The sequence below is a fragment of the Pyrus communis genome, chromosome 8 (genome assembly GCF_041283825.1).
Source record: "Pyrus communis isolate YQ-2024b chromosome 8, ASM4128382v1, whole genome shotgun sequence".
Taxonomy (NCBI): domain Eukaryota; kingdom Viridiplantae; phylum Streptophyta; class Magnoliopsida; order Rosales; family Rosaceae; genus Pyrus; species Pyrus communis.
The window spans coordinates 17,807,182-17,822,634 of record NC_142572.1 but is presented as its reverse complement, the minus strand read 5'-3'; the positions used below and the strand labels follow the sequence as shown (position 1 = coordinate 17,822,634).

At 36.4% G+C, this 15,453-nt stretch overlaps 2 protein-coding genes across 2 annotated transcripts; both read right to left on the bottom strand.

Annotated features, from left to right (window-relative positions):
• Window positions 1-1,223: 1,223 nt before the first annotated feature.
• LOC137718559 (uncharacterized) lies at window positions 1,224-4,008 on the bottom strand. Its single transcript, XM_068458111.2, has 2 exons — window positions 1,946-4,008; window positions 1,224-1,593 (listed from the first exon to the last, which is right to left on the bottom strand). Exons 1-2 carry the CDS (start codon window positions 3,759-3,761, stop codon window positions 1,511-1,513), a joined length of 1,899 nt encoding a protein of 632 aa, XP_068314212.2. The 5' UTR covers window positions 3,762-4,008; the 3' UTR covers window positions 1,224-1,510.
• An 8,217-nt stretch (window positions 4,009-12,225) lies between these two features.
• LOC137717801 (uncharacterized) lies at window positions 12,226-15,081 on the bottom strand. The gene is made up of 3 exons (XM_068457289.2): window positions 14,349-15,081; window positions 13,268-13,615; window positions 12,226-13,183 (listed from the first exon to the last, which is right to left on the bottom strand). The coding sequence occupies exons 1-3, from the start codon at window positions 14,781-14,783 to the stop codon at window positions 12,560-12,562; spliced, it is 1,407 nt and encodes a 468-aa protein (XP_068313390.1). The 5' UTR covers window positions 14,784-15,081; the 3' UTR covers window positions 12,226-12,559.
• Between the last annotated feature and the right edge of the window lie 372 nt (window positions 15,082-15,453).

Genomic DNA, 15,453 nt, shown 5'->3' with positions numbered 1-15,453 from the left:
GCGCCTTTTTCTTTCTACCTAATTGATCATGAAAAGGACTTCTAGGGTTAAATTAAACTGGTTAATTTAGTTGATCATCTTTTGTAATTTGGAAACTTAGAGGCCTCTGAATGATGAATTATGTAATGCCTTTTTTCAGGTGGGGTCTTGGTTAGGTTTGGGTGCGGGTCTTGGTTAGGTGTGGGTGCTTGACGCCTGATCTAGTCCAGATTAAAAAAAAAAAAAAAAAAAAAAAACTAATGAAAATGATTTGAAAATTTTAAATTTTAATGATAAAGATAAAATAAAGAGTAAAGTAAATAGTATCAAGATTGACTTTTTAATGTAAAAATATGATTTTTCGTTAAATTGAACAGTACCGAGATCTTTTCGTTAAAGTTCTCTTAAAAAAAACTTACCCTTCCGTCTAAAAGTAGATGCTTACTGCCACGTTCAAATTTTAAATATAACTTTTAAGACTTGTTTGATAATTATTTGAGTTGTTGTTTCTACTTTTTGGGTCTTAGATACGACGAATATATAAAGGAGAAATGAGGATGAAGAAGTGTGGTGAGAGGGAGGGAAAGAACAAAGATGAATTAACGAAAACAAATTCTTGAAAGTAAAAATGACTTGAAGTAGTTTTTGGTTTTTAGTCTCTATAATTTCTTCTACATCTCTCCCATCATTCTCTCTCCACTCTTCTTCATTAGTTATTTCCACCATAAACTTTCTCCATGTCTCAAGCACAACATGGGAAAACAAAAAATCGGTTATATAACATGTAGCTTTTTAGATTGAGTTTAATTGAAAATATTACGAAGAAATTTCAAAACGACTGCTTAAAATGAGTCATTTGAAAATCTTTCTTCTAGCGGCTTTGTAATCTTGAGAAACGCATTTTCAACCCTTCATTCTAATGTTTTATAGGACATTTTTGACTCCTACATTAATTTGTTTTTAGAAATCTCTCATCCAAAAACACACAATTATGATAAACACATTATATTCAAGATCATAAAATGGAGTAACTTCAGAAGACAAGGGCATGCATGTGCAACCAGAAAAGCCATGTTATGGAATTAGGTATACCTTTTAACCTTTTCATTTCGTCCTTCTCTTCATTTGAAATATACTTGTTTAATCAATATGCCCAAGTGGTCCTCTCCACCTTTGCCATATATATATTCGAACATATAAATATAGTTGAGTAATATTCTCTTAATTACCAGATGCAAAGTAAGTTTTTAGATCGTCAAATCAGATATTGTTAATTCTGATTGGCCAAGAAATTAAACACTACCTTATATATCGCTTAACCTAAAGATAACACTAATTAAGTGCTGATGGTGAAGGAAATTAACGTATGCAGTTGTATATATAGCTTCAAAGAAGGACAGACACTATCAACTGCATAAACCCTAACTTCAACAAAAACTTAACATCTTGTGGCCACAAGTTTCCATATCGCACTGAGACCCAATGACCCATCACAAAAACTTACACTGACTGGGCCACGACCAAAGCTTAATTACATCGTTTTCGTCCTTTCCATCTTTCTCCAACTCTCTTCCTTTAATTGAGTTAAAGGTTCTTCAAAAATGGTGGACAGACCTGAAAAAGAAATATAGTACAAAAGTGAATGATACTTTCCACATATATAAACCCTAAAAAGTTGCATAGACTTACGCACACCGCACGTTGGAAAAATGAAACAAATATATTAACCCAGTACTTGAATTTCAAACATCTACTACTGATCTTTTGTAATGTGAAAGAGCTCGTACACTGCCATTGTAGCATCCTGTGCTAATGTTACGACGCATTATAGAAAAAATTGATATATATCGTTGTATTATTAATACAGGATGCTATAATAATTATATATTAGCGTCATCATGTAAATTCTTATCATACTATGGATCTCATTATTATGATATTCGAGTGCTAATTTTAGTTCACATACCTTTCTTCTGCATCACAATTCTCATCATTTCATCATGGTAATCTTGCTTGTCACTGCTACTCTCGTGTAAGTTAACCCTACTTTCTGACTTTTGTACTTCTTTAATCTCTTGAAAGTCTTGATCATCAACAGTTGTCATCTTTGACCTGGCAGTGGCAAAAAGCCACGTGGCGTCCATCTGTTTGCTGATCATACGTGCGGCATAGTATGGAACCTTCACACGTTTGCTACTCTCAGACTTGATGCACCGATTGATGAACATCAAACAGTCCATCATGCTTTCCTTGGCCAACCCTTTCATGTCATATGCCTGTGATCTTCTCCAAAGACTTTTGCTGTGAGAATTCACTGGACTCGACAAGCAGAGAGCTCTTGTCGAGTCTCTAATGGCGGCATCTGCGTCTCCGATCAGCAATTCACACTGAGCTCTATTGCTATAGAGCACCATTCTTTCTTTTCTCAACCCTAATGGGCACATTTTTAATGCTTCAGAATACTTCATTATAGCTTCCTCTATTTCTCCTATACAAAACATATGATTTGCTTCTTGTTTCATTAAATCCACCAAAACCCTACTTTCCTCAATTTTGTCTTCAGACAAGAGTCTCTCCTTCTTCCTCCTCTGTACCTTCAAATTCCAAACCTCTTCCAAACATTTTTCAATTCTTCTGTTCTTGTTCAACTCGTTCAGAAGAAGTGCTTTTGTGATTGCCTCACCTAAGTTTGATCTATCTCCAAGGCTTTTGAGCTCAACCAAATCGACAAGAAACAAGGCGGCCATATCGATAACTTTGTACCTCGTATTGGGGTCTTTGAGAAGCAACAAGAGGCAGTCGATTCCCATGTACTGCCAGTCATCTGAAGACCTTGAGAGATTACACAGGCTCTCAATAACTACCTTTGATTCAGCAATTTTTTTCCTTCCATATTTACTATAGCACAAAATCCTAACAAGTCCAACCCCAGCTGGGGATGAGTGATTTGCCAATCCACCCCACATTCCACACAACTCTTTCAAAAAATTCCCCTTGCAAATGAGGTTCAAAGACCTCTCTTTGCAAGCAAAACAATTTAAGATATAGAGAGACCAACACTGAAGCTGACTAGCCCATTCCTCAGCCTTGCAATTCTCCATTTCAAATCCCCCAACACCTCTTGTGAGCAAATTACAGTGATATTTGTGTCTTTTTATCTCATCCTTCACCCCGACAAAACTAACATATACCACATCAAGACATGTAGAGGCTAACTTTATGACCAAATTCACCACCTCTTCTTCGTATTCCGCCACAGCTTCGAATGTCCTCTCGTAGCTTGCAAGGTGACCTAGTGCTCGAACCGCGACCCTTTGCTCGACCCAACTCATCTTCCCTCTCAGAAGCTCCAAAAGTGGTGGAATCACGCCCGATGCCACCGCCTTTTCGGCAAACGCAGCCTTGTTCATGGTATAAGAACCAATGACATGAGCTGCATAGTAAGGGATGTAGATGTTTTGGTCCCTCTGAATCCAACTAGTACTCTTATTGTTGATGCCTTTGTGGATAAACCTTGCCATGCACTCGAAGATTCCAAGGGATGGGAACTCCGGGTCGTCAGGGTGAGCCATAGCAACATTCCATAGGCTGCTCAGCACCAGAACATTTCCTTGGTCTTCTCTGAGAGGTAGTTCCTTAAAACAGGCTGATATTCCAGCTCTTCTCTTGAAGGAGTTTGGCTCTTTCATGGTGCAGAAGAAGCAAAACGGTCGAGTGCAAGCCTGCTCCTTTGTAACATTGGTGGGCAAGGTTTTCTTCTCCTTTTTCTTCAGGTAATCCATGACTGAAGGACGAACGTTGAGTTTAGGGTTTTGGATTTGTGGAGAGCAATAGGGGGAACTGAAAGGAATAGGTTAAAATTGTTTAAGTGGGCAGAGTGGCCAGGTGTTGTAGCTTAGTGACATTAATGGCGCATGTATAGTGTTTAAAATCCTATTATATATTGTGAAGCATCCTTGTACTTCAGAATTATTTGTGCCTTTAGAATTTTTTCTACTTTAAATGATATGTACATATAGTTTGTCGTAAACAAAACTTCTCTTTCACTAATGTATACACTCGTGTGTATTTCTTTCTAGTATGCACTGGTATAAATTTATAGGGACATTTTGGATACGGTCCCTGGCTATCAATATTCTTTGATTGAAATCTTGTTTGTTTTTAATTTTTTATCGAAGTCCCTGACATTAATGTGATAATGTAAGTTACTATATTTTTTAAATTAAAAATTAAAAATTGAAATTTCTATTTGTTTATATTAATGAGATTTTAAAACCCATAATTTGTGGAATTAAAATTAATAAAATATAAATTATACTCTCTATTATATTGTGTGTGTGTGTGTATTCTTAAATCAACGAAAAAAAGAATGCACCCATATAAGTTTAAAAATGGATTAAAAAAAATTGAATGTATTTTATATTAAAAAATTGGGTTAATTTTATATAAAAAATTTGTACATTTTATATTAAAAAAAGGTACATTTTACATCTAACAAATTGGTATATTTAAGAATGGGTACATTTAAGATTAAAAAAAATTGAAAATTATATGAATGGGTACATTTAAGATTAAAAACTTAAGAATCTTTTTATAAAAAACTAAAGGGTACAAACTTATTCTAATCTAATTTTTTTTTTTATTTTGAAAATGTTTGAATTGAAAATTAATTAGGAGTTTAATAGAGGTGTGAGTATTAAAATCCTAAATCAATTACTAATTTTTATTTAAAAAAATATGTAATAAACATGTAAATTCATTATCAAATTAATGCTAGGCACTTCAAACAAAATTTGAAAACAAATAAGGTCTCAGTCAATGAACATTGATGGTGCATGCGTCGCGATTGAGGATCTGGTTTCTAAGGTGGGTTTGCACTTTGTTAAATTCCTTTTACATGAAGCTTAATTAGTTCTTATATAATCTGTAATATTGAATCCAATTTTTGTATGGAATCATGTGGTGTTGGGTACATATTTTACAAATTCCTGGCCTAGTGACAGGCATAAAAGTAACAAAGAAACAGGCCTTCGCAATTGTCACCCGACATTGCAAAGCAAAGTGGTCCTCATTTCGGATGGAAGGCCTTTTAATTTCTTTGAATCAGGATTATTAGTTTTTAGTTTCTTCATTAATCTGCATTGTTTCTTGTAAATACTAGTTTGTCTTCATACAGCTATTTAAGGATCGCTTAAGCAAGATATATCGTAGATTCTCAAAATCTACCAAGTATAATTCCAACCAATAAACACTTGCTAGAACAAAAAACTTTCTGCTTTTCAATGCACATTTGACAGCATGTTGTCTGGAACCTTGATTTTCGTTTTAAGTTCCCTTGTCAACAGGTCTAATGCTACTCTACTAATAATCCTCCAAAAGCTGTTCTAAAAGCCAAAATCTAGGTCCTTCTATTCTACTTAACTTATAATAATGCAGCAAAATGGATTGTGATTACAGATGGGGTTTGTTGCTTGAGCGATCTGAGGGACCACAGCTTGAAAACGTGGTTTCAATTTCGGACTTAAATGGCAAGGATACACTACCATGGCGGTGTCCCGTACCATGTAAATTACTCTCCTTTACTCTGCTGTAGTAGAAGGTAGTTCATATGGTCCTCCTCAACTTAACCTAATTCAAACAAGTATTAAATCCCTAACTAGCAAAACTTTTAGAAAACAGAATTAGTAATTTAGTACATCTGGTGGAGGTCTCAAGAATATGCGGCTGTTACATACACATAGTATATATAGATTGGACAAACAAGAGAACATGAAAAGAGGCGATTTATTAGAGTATAATCTTCTCTACAAAGGTACTTAGGGTTTAAACAATACACTTCGAAAACTCGTGTGTGTAACATGACTCTCTGGTGATTGGTAACTAGGTATTGAGATGTGCAGACATGTTTGTGATGTTGTTTAGTTTATTGCTCGTTCGTACGACTGGCGTGGAGAATACCTACATTGGTTTCTAAAGCTCATGATGATTGGAATGCCTTTGTTTTCAATCTTCAAAAGATGTTAACATATCCTCACTTAAAAAAAAAAAAAAAAAAACTCAAATTAAATAAAACTAATGAGAGATAATTAAGCTGGAAGATTTTTTTTTTTTTTTTTTTTTTTTTGGGTTACAAACTGCATCCTCTCTCTTTGGTGTTATTGCAAGCCGCAAAAGCATGATGAAATATGAAGGATTATATCATGTTCAACGGATAATGTAATAATTCTGTAGGCCATAAGATTGCTGCAAACTGGTCATCTTCGAGCCTCCTCCTAGGTGCAAGGCATCGTATAATCGAGTGGTTGTGTAGTTTTTTCTTGTTATGCTTTGGTGGGCCAATATTATACCATTGACCAAACGTGAAAATTTGAATGTCTGGCCAATGTTGGTTAGGCCAGTTGTTAAATTCAGTACAGCCAATGTGAGTATTGGTCAAATCTAAGTTGTAAAAATCTTATCATCAATCACAGACTCACAGTGGATCATAAAGAATATGTGGTGAAGAGTGAATTGATCAACTGCCCACAGATCAACACTTGTACAGTTACATCGACCTTGAAGGTGTGGAAAATGGTGCCACTGCACAGGGCCTCTTGTAGGAAATATGATGAAAATATTTGAAGAGCGCTCATGGTTTAGTGTGGGTTTGTGTTTTGTAACCTAGTGAAAGGGTGAGTTCGAATCCTGACATTGATATTCATTTTTGCTTAATTTCCAAAAATTGACATAAAGAAATCCTGCATAAATCAAATCATGGACAATTTGTACAAATCAAACTAGTAACCAGTGCACTGTTTGCTTTCAACTCAATTTTTGATGTTTTAGTTTATAAATTCTAAGTTATTATATTATTTAAATAACTCAAGAAAGCTAGTAACAAAATAGAGGGTTATAGTTTAATTTTGACACATGGTTCCCAAAATTTCAGGACCAGTTCTGTTGCACATTATTAAGATAAAAAACATTTATTCTACTGGTGATAGACATTTTTCAATGCCACGGAGGCATCGGTGGAAATCCACACTTGACGAAACAAGTATTAGCACATTCCACTTCTTTAGGCAAATGGCAATCTTCCATGCATTTAGTGAAGCAACGATCGGTTGGATAAAAGGTCACCGCAGTTGGAGACAAGGAAGGTAGAACTGGACACCTTTGGAAGCATTGTTCATCGCATCCATCTTGTGTAACCAAATCCAAATGACAAGTACTATGGCAGTCCTGAAAGCAACGATCTTCTTGTCCAGCTACATGACTAGCAGTGATCAATAGGGTAATCGCGATCACCACAAAACCTGAACGGACAGCCTTCGACTCCATGTTTAAAACTGTGTTATGATTCAGTAGACACTCACTCCGCATCTAAAACACTCTTAATCTCCAATTATTATATAGGGGACTGCCCTACTAATATTTCCAATGTATCTGCGCCTTGGATTGGTTGCATCTTCTTAAGTACATCAGGATTTAATACATGAAATGAATCTTAAGATAAACATCAAGGATGTATGTTCGTTTTATCAGTAATTACACCTGGTTAAAAATAGCCCTTATTGAAATCAGGTCCACACTTCAATTTAACTACATTTTAGACACCATGCCATTAAAGGTACAATACCAAACATGGAAGGGGATCAGATATTAAGTACACACCAAATCAAAGTCTACAAAATACGAATTTTACATAAAATAGTAACTGATCTTAATAGGAATCGCTAATCAGTATTGATTCTAAATGAGCTCAGTTAGGCAGCTCAATCATCCACCAAAATCCCAAGCCCCAACTCCAAAATGATTTTACATTCGAGCACAACAATTTTCCATGCACCTGAGACAATCTACAATTTTCAACAATTGTAACGCAATTGTACATTAAATTCCTCAACTTTTTAAAATTCTTTAAAATAAGTTCCCAATTGAATATCAAATTCCTCAACTTTTTATAACTTTTTATAATTCTAATTGAATACACCCGGATTTTTAAAGATTTTAATAAAATATTTTAAAATCATGATTAAATATACGAATTTCAGAAAATCATTAAAATTCTGATTGAATGCCTAGATTTGATTAAAAGTATCAAAATTCCTCAAAATCTTAATTGAATACACTGTAGAACGAGATTTTAATTTTCCATTAATTTTGTATGGGTGTGTGATTATTAAACTCTATTTTTAACCTAGTGCAAGTAGTGATACAATGAACATACATCACTCCCTTGATGTTTATTTTACGATGCATTTCATGTATTAATTCTGCGGTTCATTTCGTGTATTAAATCCTGATGTAATTAAGAAGATGCAACCAAACCAACATGAAGATACATTGGAAATATCAGTAGGGCAGTCCTATATAAAAGGATTGGAGATTAAGAGTGTTTCAGAAACGGAGTGAGTGCCTACTGAATCGTAAAAAACTTTTAAACATGGAGTCGAAGGCTGTCCTTTCAGGTTTTGCAGTAATCGCGATGATGCTATTGATCGCTGCTGGTCATGCAGTTGCAGAAGAAGAACGTTGCTTTCAGGATTGTCGTAGTGCTTGTGATTTGGATTTGCTCACGCCAGATGAATGCGATGAACAATGCTTCCAAAAGTGTCCAGTTCTACCTTCCTTGGCTCCAACTGCTTTTACCTTTTATCCAACTGATCGTTGCTTCACTAAATGCATGGAAGATTGCCATTTGCCTAAAGAAGTGGAATGTGCTAATACATGTTTCCTCAAGTGTGGATTTCCACCGAAGCCTTCGTTGCATTGAAATATGTCTATCACCTGTAGAATAAATGTTTGTGATCTTTAATAATGTGTAACATGGCTCGTTCTGAAATTTGCCCTCCTTTCTATTTTGTTTCGAGTTATTTAAATAATTCATAATATTAAGTAAAACATAAAAAATTGAGTTGGAAACAAACACTGCATTGGTTACTGGTTTGGTTTTGTACAAATGGTGCATGATTTGAATTTTGTAGGAGTTCTTTATTGAATTTTTTTTTGTAAAATCAAGCAAAATGAAAGTCATATGTTAGGATTTGAACTCACGCGCTTTCACTAGGTTGCAAAACACAAACCCACTAATCATAAGCGCTCCACATATTTTGATCATGTTTCCTAAAAACAAAATAGAAAAGATAAGGTTATACAGTGGCACCACTTGCACACCCTCAGGGTTGGCCCAATTGTACCTGCAGTGTTCAAAGTGGGGAGTTGATTAATTCCCTCTTCACCATATATTTTTTATGATCTACTGTGATTCGTGATAAGATTTTGCAACTTAGATTCTTTCAATACGCACATTGGTTGTACTAATTTTGTCAGCTGTCCTAACCAACATCGGCTAAATATTCAGAATTTTAACATTTGATCAATGGTATATTGGACAGCCAAAACAAGAAAATACTACATAATCACACGATGATACAATGCCCTAGCACCTGCAAATCATTCAAAAACCAATTGCCTAACACTCCAGCATGAGCAGACTCGAAACCATGTCCCATTTGACCCGCATTCAGAACAACGGAGGTGATGCTGTTTATAGGGAGAACATAGTCAACTCATTCCTCAATGATTACGATTGCTCACTCAGGACATTCTGTAGTAACGTAATTCAGGTTTGGAGAAACTGCAATGAGCCACGGACCCTACAATTGCTCACTCAAGACATTCGGTAGTAACGTAATTCAGGTTTGGAGAAACTGCAATGAGCCACAGACCCTGAATGCCTCTTCCTCAACTGTCCAAGCTTCTTCCACCCTGGTCTTAGTGTGGCTCATTGCAGTTTCTCCAAACCTGAATTGAGTTATTACCGAATGTCCTGAGTGAGCAATCACAATCCCCTCAACAGGTTTGTAATCATCGAGGAATGAGTTGACTGTGTTCTCCCTGTAAACAGCATCACCTCCGTTGTTCTGAATGCGAGTTAAATGGGACATGGTTTCGAGTCTCCTCATGCTGGATTGTTAGGCAGTTGGTTTTTGAATGATTTGCAGGTGCTAGGCATCGTATCATCGTGTGATTATGTAGTTTTTTCTTGTTTTGGCTTTCCAATACACCATTGATCAAATGTTAAAATTCTGAATATTTAGCCGATGTTGGTTAGGACAGTTGACAAAATTAGTACAACCAATGTGCGTATTGAAAGAATCTAAGTTGCAAAATCTTATCACCAATCACAGTAGATCATAAAAAATATGTGGTGAAGAGGGAATTAATCAACTCCCCACTTTGAACACTGTAGGTACAACTAGGCCAACCTTGACGGTATGCAAGTGGTGTCACTGTATGACCTTATCTTTTCTACCTTGTTTTTAAGAAACATGATCAAAATATGTAAAGAGCGCTCATGGTTAGTGGGTTTGTGTTTGCAACCTAATGAAAGCGTGTGAGTTCAAATCCTAACATATGACTTTCATTTTGCTTGATTTTACAAAAAAATTCAATAAAGAACTCCTACAAAATTCAAATCATGCACCATTTGTACAAAACCAAACCAGTAACCAATGCAGTGTTTGTTTCCAACTCAATTTTTTATGTTTTACTTTATAAATTATGAATTTTTTAAATAACTCGAAACAAAATAGAAAGTAGAGGGCAAATTTCAGAACAAGCCTTGTTACTCATTATTAAAGATCACAAACATTTATTCTACAGGTGATAGACATATTTCAATGCAACGAAGGCTTCGGTGGAAATCCACACTTGAGGAAACATGTATTAGCACATTCCACTTCTTTAGGCAAATGGCAATCTTCCATGCATTTAGTGAAGCAACGATCAGTTGGATAAAAGGTAAAAGCAGTTGGAGCCAAGGAAGGTAGAACTGGACACTTTTGGAAGCATTGTTCATCGCATTCATCTGGCGTGAGCAAATCCAAATCACAAGCACTACGACAATCCTGAAAGCAACGTTCTTCTTCTGCAACTGCATGACCAGCAGCGATCAATAGTGTCATCGCGATTACTGCAAAACCTGAAAGGACAGCCTTCGACTCCATGTTTAAAAGTTTTTTACGATTCAGTAGGCACTCACTGCGTTTCTGAAACACTCTTAATCTCCAATCCTTATATATAGGACTGCCCTACTGATATTTCCAATGTATCTTCATGTTGGTTTGGTTGCATCTTCTTAAGTACATCAGGATTTAACACACGAAATGAACCGCAGAATTAATACATGAAATGCATCGTAAAATAAACATCAAGGGAGGGATGTATGTTCATTGTATCATTACTTGCACTAGGTTAATAATAGAGTTTAATAATCACACACCCATACAAAATTAATGGAAAATTAAAACTCTCGTCCTACGGTGTATTCAATTAAGATTTTAAGGAATTTTGATACTTTAATCAAATTTAGGCATTCAATCAGAATTTTAAGTGATTTTCTGAAATTCGTATATTTAATCATGATTTTAAAATATTTTATTAAAATCTTTAAAAATCCGGATGTATTCAATTAAAATTATAAAAAGTTATAAAAAGTTGAGGAATTTGAGATTCAATTAGGAACTTATTTTAAAGAATTTTAAAAAATTGAGGAATTTAATGGAGTTATAGAGATTTTGTTGCATAGTTTAATCCCCCACAAATCTCACTTATTTATCTCCCTGAGATTTCAAAGAAATTCAATTAAAAATTTTACATGAAATCTCTACAAATTATTTAAACTCCATTAAAATTCATAGATTTATAAATTCATTAATTTCCCTTAAAATCTCAATAAGGCTGAAAATTTTAACTTCCTTTTCTTTTTTATTTATTTATTATTATTATTATTTTTTAGCATTTGGGATGAGATTGGGGAAAAAAATTAGTATTACATTTCGAAAAGGTTGATGGAACACTATAATAGAAGCTTTTCTCTCTCGTAGCGTAAACATATAGAAAATATAGACTGATTATTTTATTCATAGCACAAAGATTTAAATATACAAAATGTATATGCTTTGTGTATAAGTAAAAATCTCATGATGAAATACAATCAAGATCATATTACAATATTAATTCTTAAACCTTAGAAGATACGGTTTCGTAGACAATACTCCTTCTCTAACAAATCATTGTCACTTGTTATGATAGAAAGTGTCACTACTGGCCTTAATCATAAAAACTTAGAACCCGTTTGTTAACACATTTTTTTTAGTTTTTACTCATGTATGTTGACATGAGCTTCAGTAATCCCGGTTCCTAAAACTTCAAATTTTCTGCATTTTAGACTTCGTGCCATTAAAGGTACAATACCGAACATGGAAGACAATCAGATTTTAAGTACGATTTTGCCCCAAATCAAAGTCTACAAAATACGAATTTTACATAAATAGTAACTGATCTTAAGAGGAATACTGATTCTAAATGAGCTCCGTTACGCAGCTCAATCATCCACCAAAACCCCAAGCCCCGATTCCACAATGATTTTACACTCGAGCACGACAATTTTCCAGGCACCTGAGAAAATCTACAGACAACTCACTATGTACAAGTTTGAAACTACATCGATCCAACGCAGAACTTCTGCACGCAACTCAGCTTCTATCTTACCATACCTACCTTTGATATAAGTCAGTCCATTACAGTTATCCTTCTAAACATCCATCTTCCGCATAAGATTACTTGCATTGCCTTCATGAGACTTCTCAAATGATGCAACCTTCGCTCGATATGCACTTGCTGCCGTGGAGTTATTTACAGTCTGATCCTGAGGGAGCTCACAGGATTCACTCATAGTAGCAAATCTTAGCTCGGCAGGAGGGATGAAACAGTCCATTGACAAGCCAGGGACATTGAATGCCACTTCCTCGACTGTCCAAGCTTCTTCCATCCTGGTCTTGGTGTGGCTCAATGCAGTTTCTCCAAACCTGAATAGGGTTACTACAGAACGTCCTGAGTGAGCAATCATAATCCCCTCAACGGGCTTGTAATCTTCAAGGAATGAGTTGATTGTGGTCTCCCAGTAAACAGCATCACCTCCGTTGTTTTGAATGCGGGTCAAATGGGAATCTTCCAAGTGTACAAGGAGCCCTGTTTTCTGGCTGAAGTAGCCAAATAAAACATGCCTTATGATCTCCGCAGGCCCTTCACTCCTGGCTTTCAGCGTCAGAGGATCTGCACAAAGCTTGAGGATGAAACAATCCTCGTCGTTGATCTTCTTCTCACCAATGCATCTTGAATTGGTAAACATGCTAGCGGTGGTTCTCGGGTCAAGTCCCTGTATTAAATAAAATAAACACAATGATTAAATTGTGCATGGAAAAAGAAAACTGAGTCATACAATGTAGGACTAGCATTTTACCTGAAGTGCACGCCGCAAGGGTCTAACTGGCCCTTTTGCAGCATGTGCGCCAAGCCAAGGTGTGTGCCTCCACACAAGCTTCCCATTGCAACCAGCGTGAACCTTGCTGCCGCCAAGTGCAAGCTCCACATACCACATGTCTGGATGCATCTGCCACAGGACAAAGCCGCCCGACTCTGCTGCTTTGGAGGAATTCTTGTTCCGTACAACCCTGTTCGCTGTTTCAAACTCCGAAGCGATCATTCTCACCTTTCCCATAGCATAAGCATTGTGGACTGAGTTCTGAAGCTTCTGCCCTCCCGATGCCGCTGTGTACTGCTGCAATATATACTGAGCAGATGAATTCTCCTGCAAAACATATCCAAAAATGATGTTTAGAGGGTCTCTATAAAAACCGAAAATTGATCCCCAATCCAGTAAATGGTGGAATGAAATTAATCCCCAGAGCCTTAGATTTCACAACTGTAGTCTGTAGATATACTTGCATCAAACATTCGGATTCAACATTCCAGTTCAGTTCATATAATTTACATTAAGAAACTGACAACTGCACAATGAGATCGTAATCGCCACCAAACCGAGAGATTCTTATCTATTCACGGTTGTATATCCTTCTATCCTCATCGCATGACACGAGAGGTATACAACTGGTTGCAACGCAAACTGTACCCATCAAATTCTTTCCCTTATGATAATGAGATCAGCATGCGTAAAGTCAAAGGAACTAACTTTAATAAACATGTCGAGCAAATAATCAAAATGTCCTACCAACTTTTATATATATAATTCAGGCATGCATAGTAAACTACTTAATGAACTTTTTTTTTTTTTAATTAATTCTTTCAGGAACTTGGAAAATGAGTGAACAAAATAATAACTCACCAAACCAACCCAAAAAAAAAAAAAAAAAAATCTACAGAGACATTAATTTTCACAAAAATGAACATGAACTAATTTACAACTTTCAAAGTTGTCAAATTTATACCCAAATTTGGACCCTTTCAAGTTTTCAGCATGCAGTGAAATTAATTGGAGTTGGAGGAGTAATCAGCAAAATTTACAAGTAACGAGAAGTACTTACAATGGGTGTGTCTTTGATGCTAAGGTGAGGCAGAGGCTCGGTGGTGCTAACGTGCACCGGGGCGAGCGGCGCAGCCAGAACCCCAAGCAGCAGCCGCAGATCCGACCTTTTGTAGGCGGAGCACGAAACGGAAGGAGCCCTGCACAGCTGCCCCTTCATCCAGTGGCCCCACTTCCCCTCCATCCTCGAATCTTCACCGTCCGTCCCATCCGGGCCCTCCTTCAGCGGCGACAGCGCCTCGGGTAGCCTCAAGCTCCCGGATCTCGGAACCATCAGCGGCTCCGGCTGCGCCACGTGGTGGTTCCTCCTCCGCCTCAATAAACCCGACATTGGGGACCGGCTCCGTGCCGGACTCTTCGCCCTCGACCTCCCCGGCGACAAACCCCTCGTCACCTCCTCCTTCAAAGCCGAAAAAAACCCCTGCTTTCTCTCCATTTTACAAGTCTGCCCCTCACCCAAAACTCTGCAGAAGATGTAGAAAGATGAGAGCTTTAGTTTGTGGGTTTTGCAGGAAAAGTGAGAGAGTGAGAAGAAAGACGGAAGCTTTGGCGAAAGCAACTTCTGGGTTTTGATTTTTGGAGGAAATAAAAAGGGAGGTAATGATTAAATTAAGGAACTATATTGCCGCGAGACAGACAAGCAGCACTGCAGCACACAGTACTACTGCTACTTCTGTGGGGGAGAGAGAGCAGAGAACTGTATTTATTTACGTTCTGAAATTCTTTGATTCTGCGATACCTCTTATTTTTCTCTTTTGATTTTCTATTTTGTTTGTCTTTATCTGCTAAATGACTAATTAAAGGAGAATAGTGGTGTTTTAACTTTTTAACTTTTTAACTTTTTAACTTTTTCTTTGTCTGGCAGGTGGGTTTGGCCAAACAGCAGGAAGAAGTGAAGGAAAAGGATGGAAGATTGTCTGCCATCCTGATTGGATGTCTTTTTTATCGCTTTGTATTTATATAGTTACAGTTAAATTATGTCAATATTTTATATTTTTATTATTTTTTATCTAATTATCTTTATAAAAAATTTGACATAAAAATGTTAACGTGATTTAACCGTGACCGCATAAAATAAGAGAGGATGAGAAGGGCACCCAAATAAA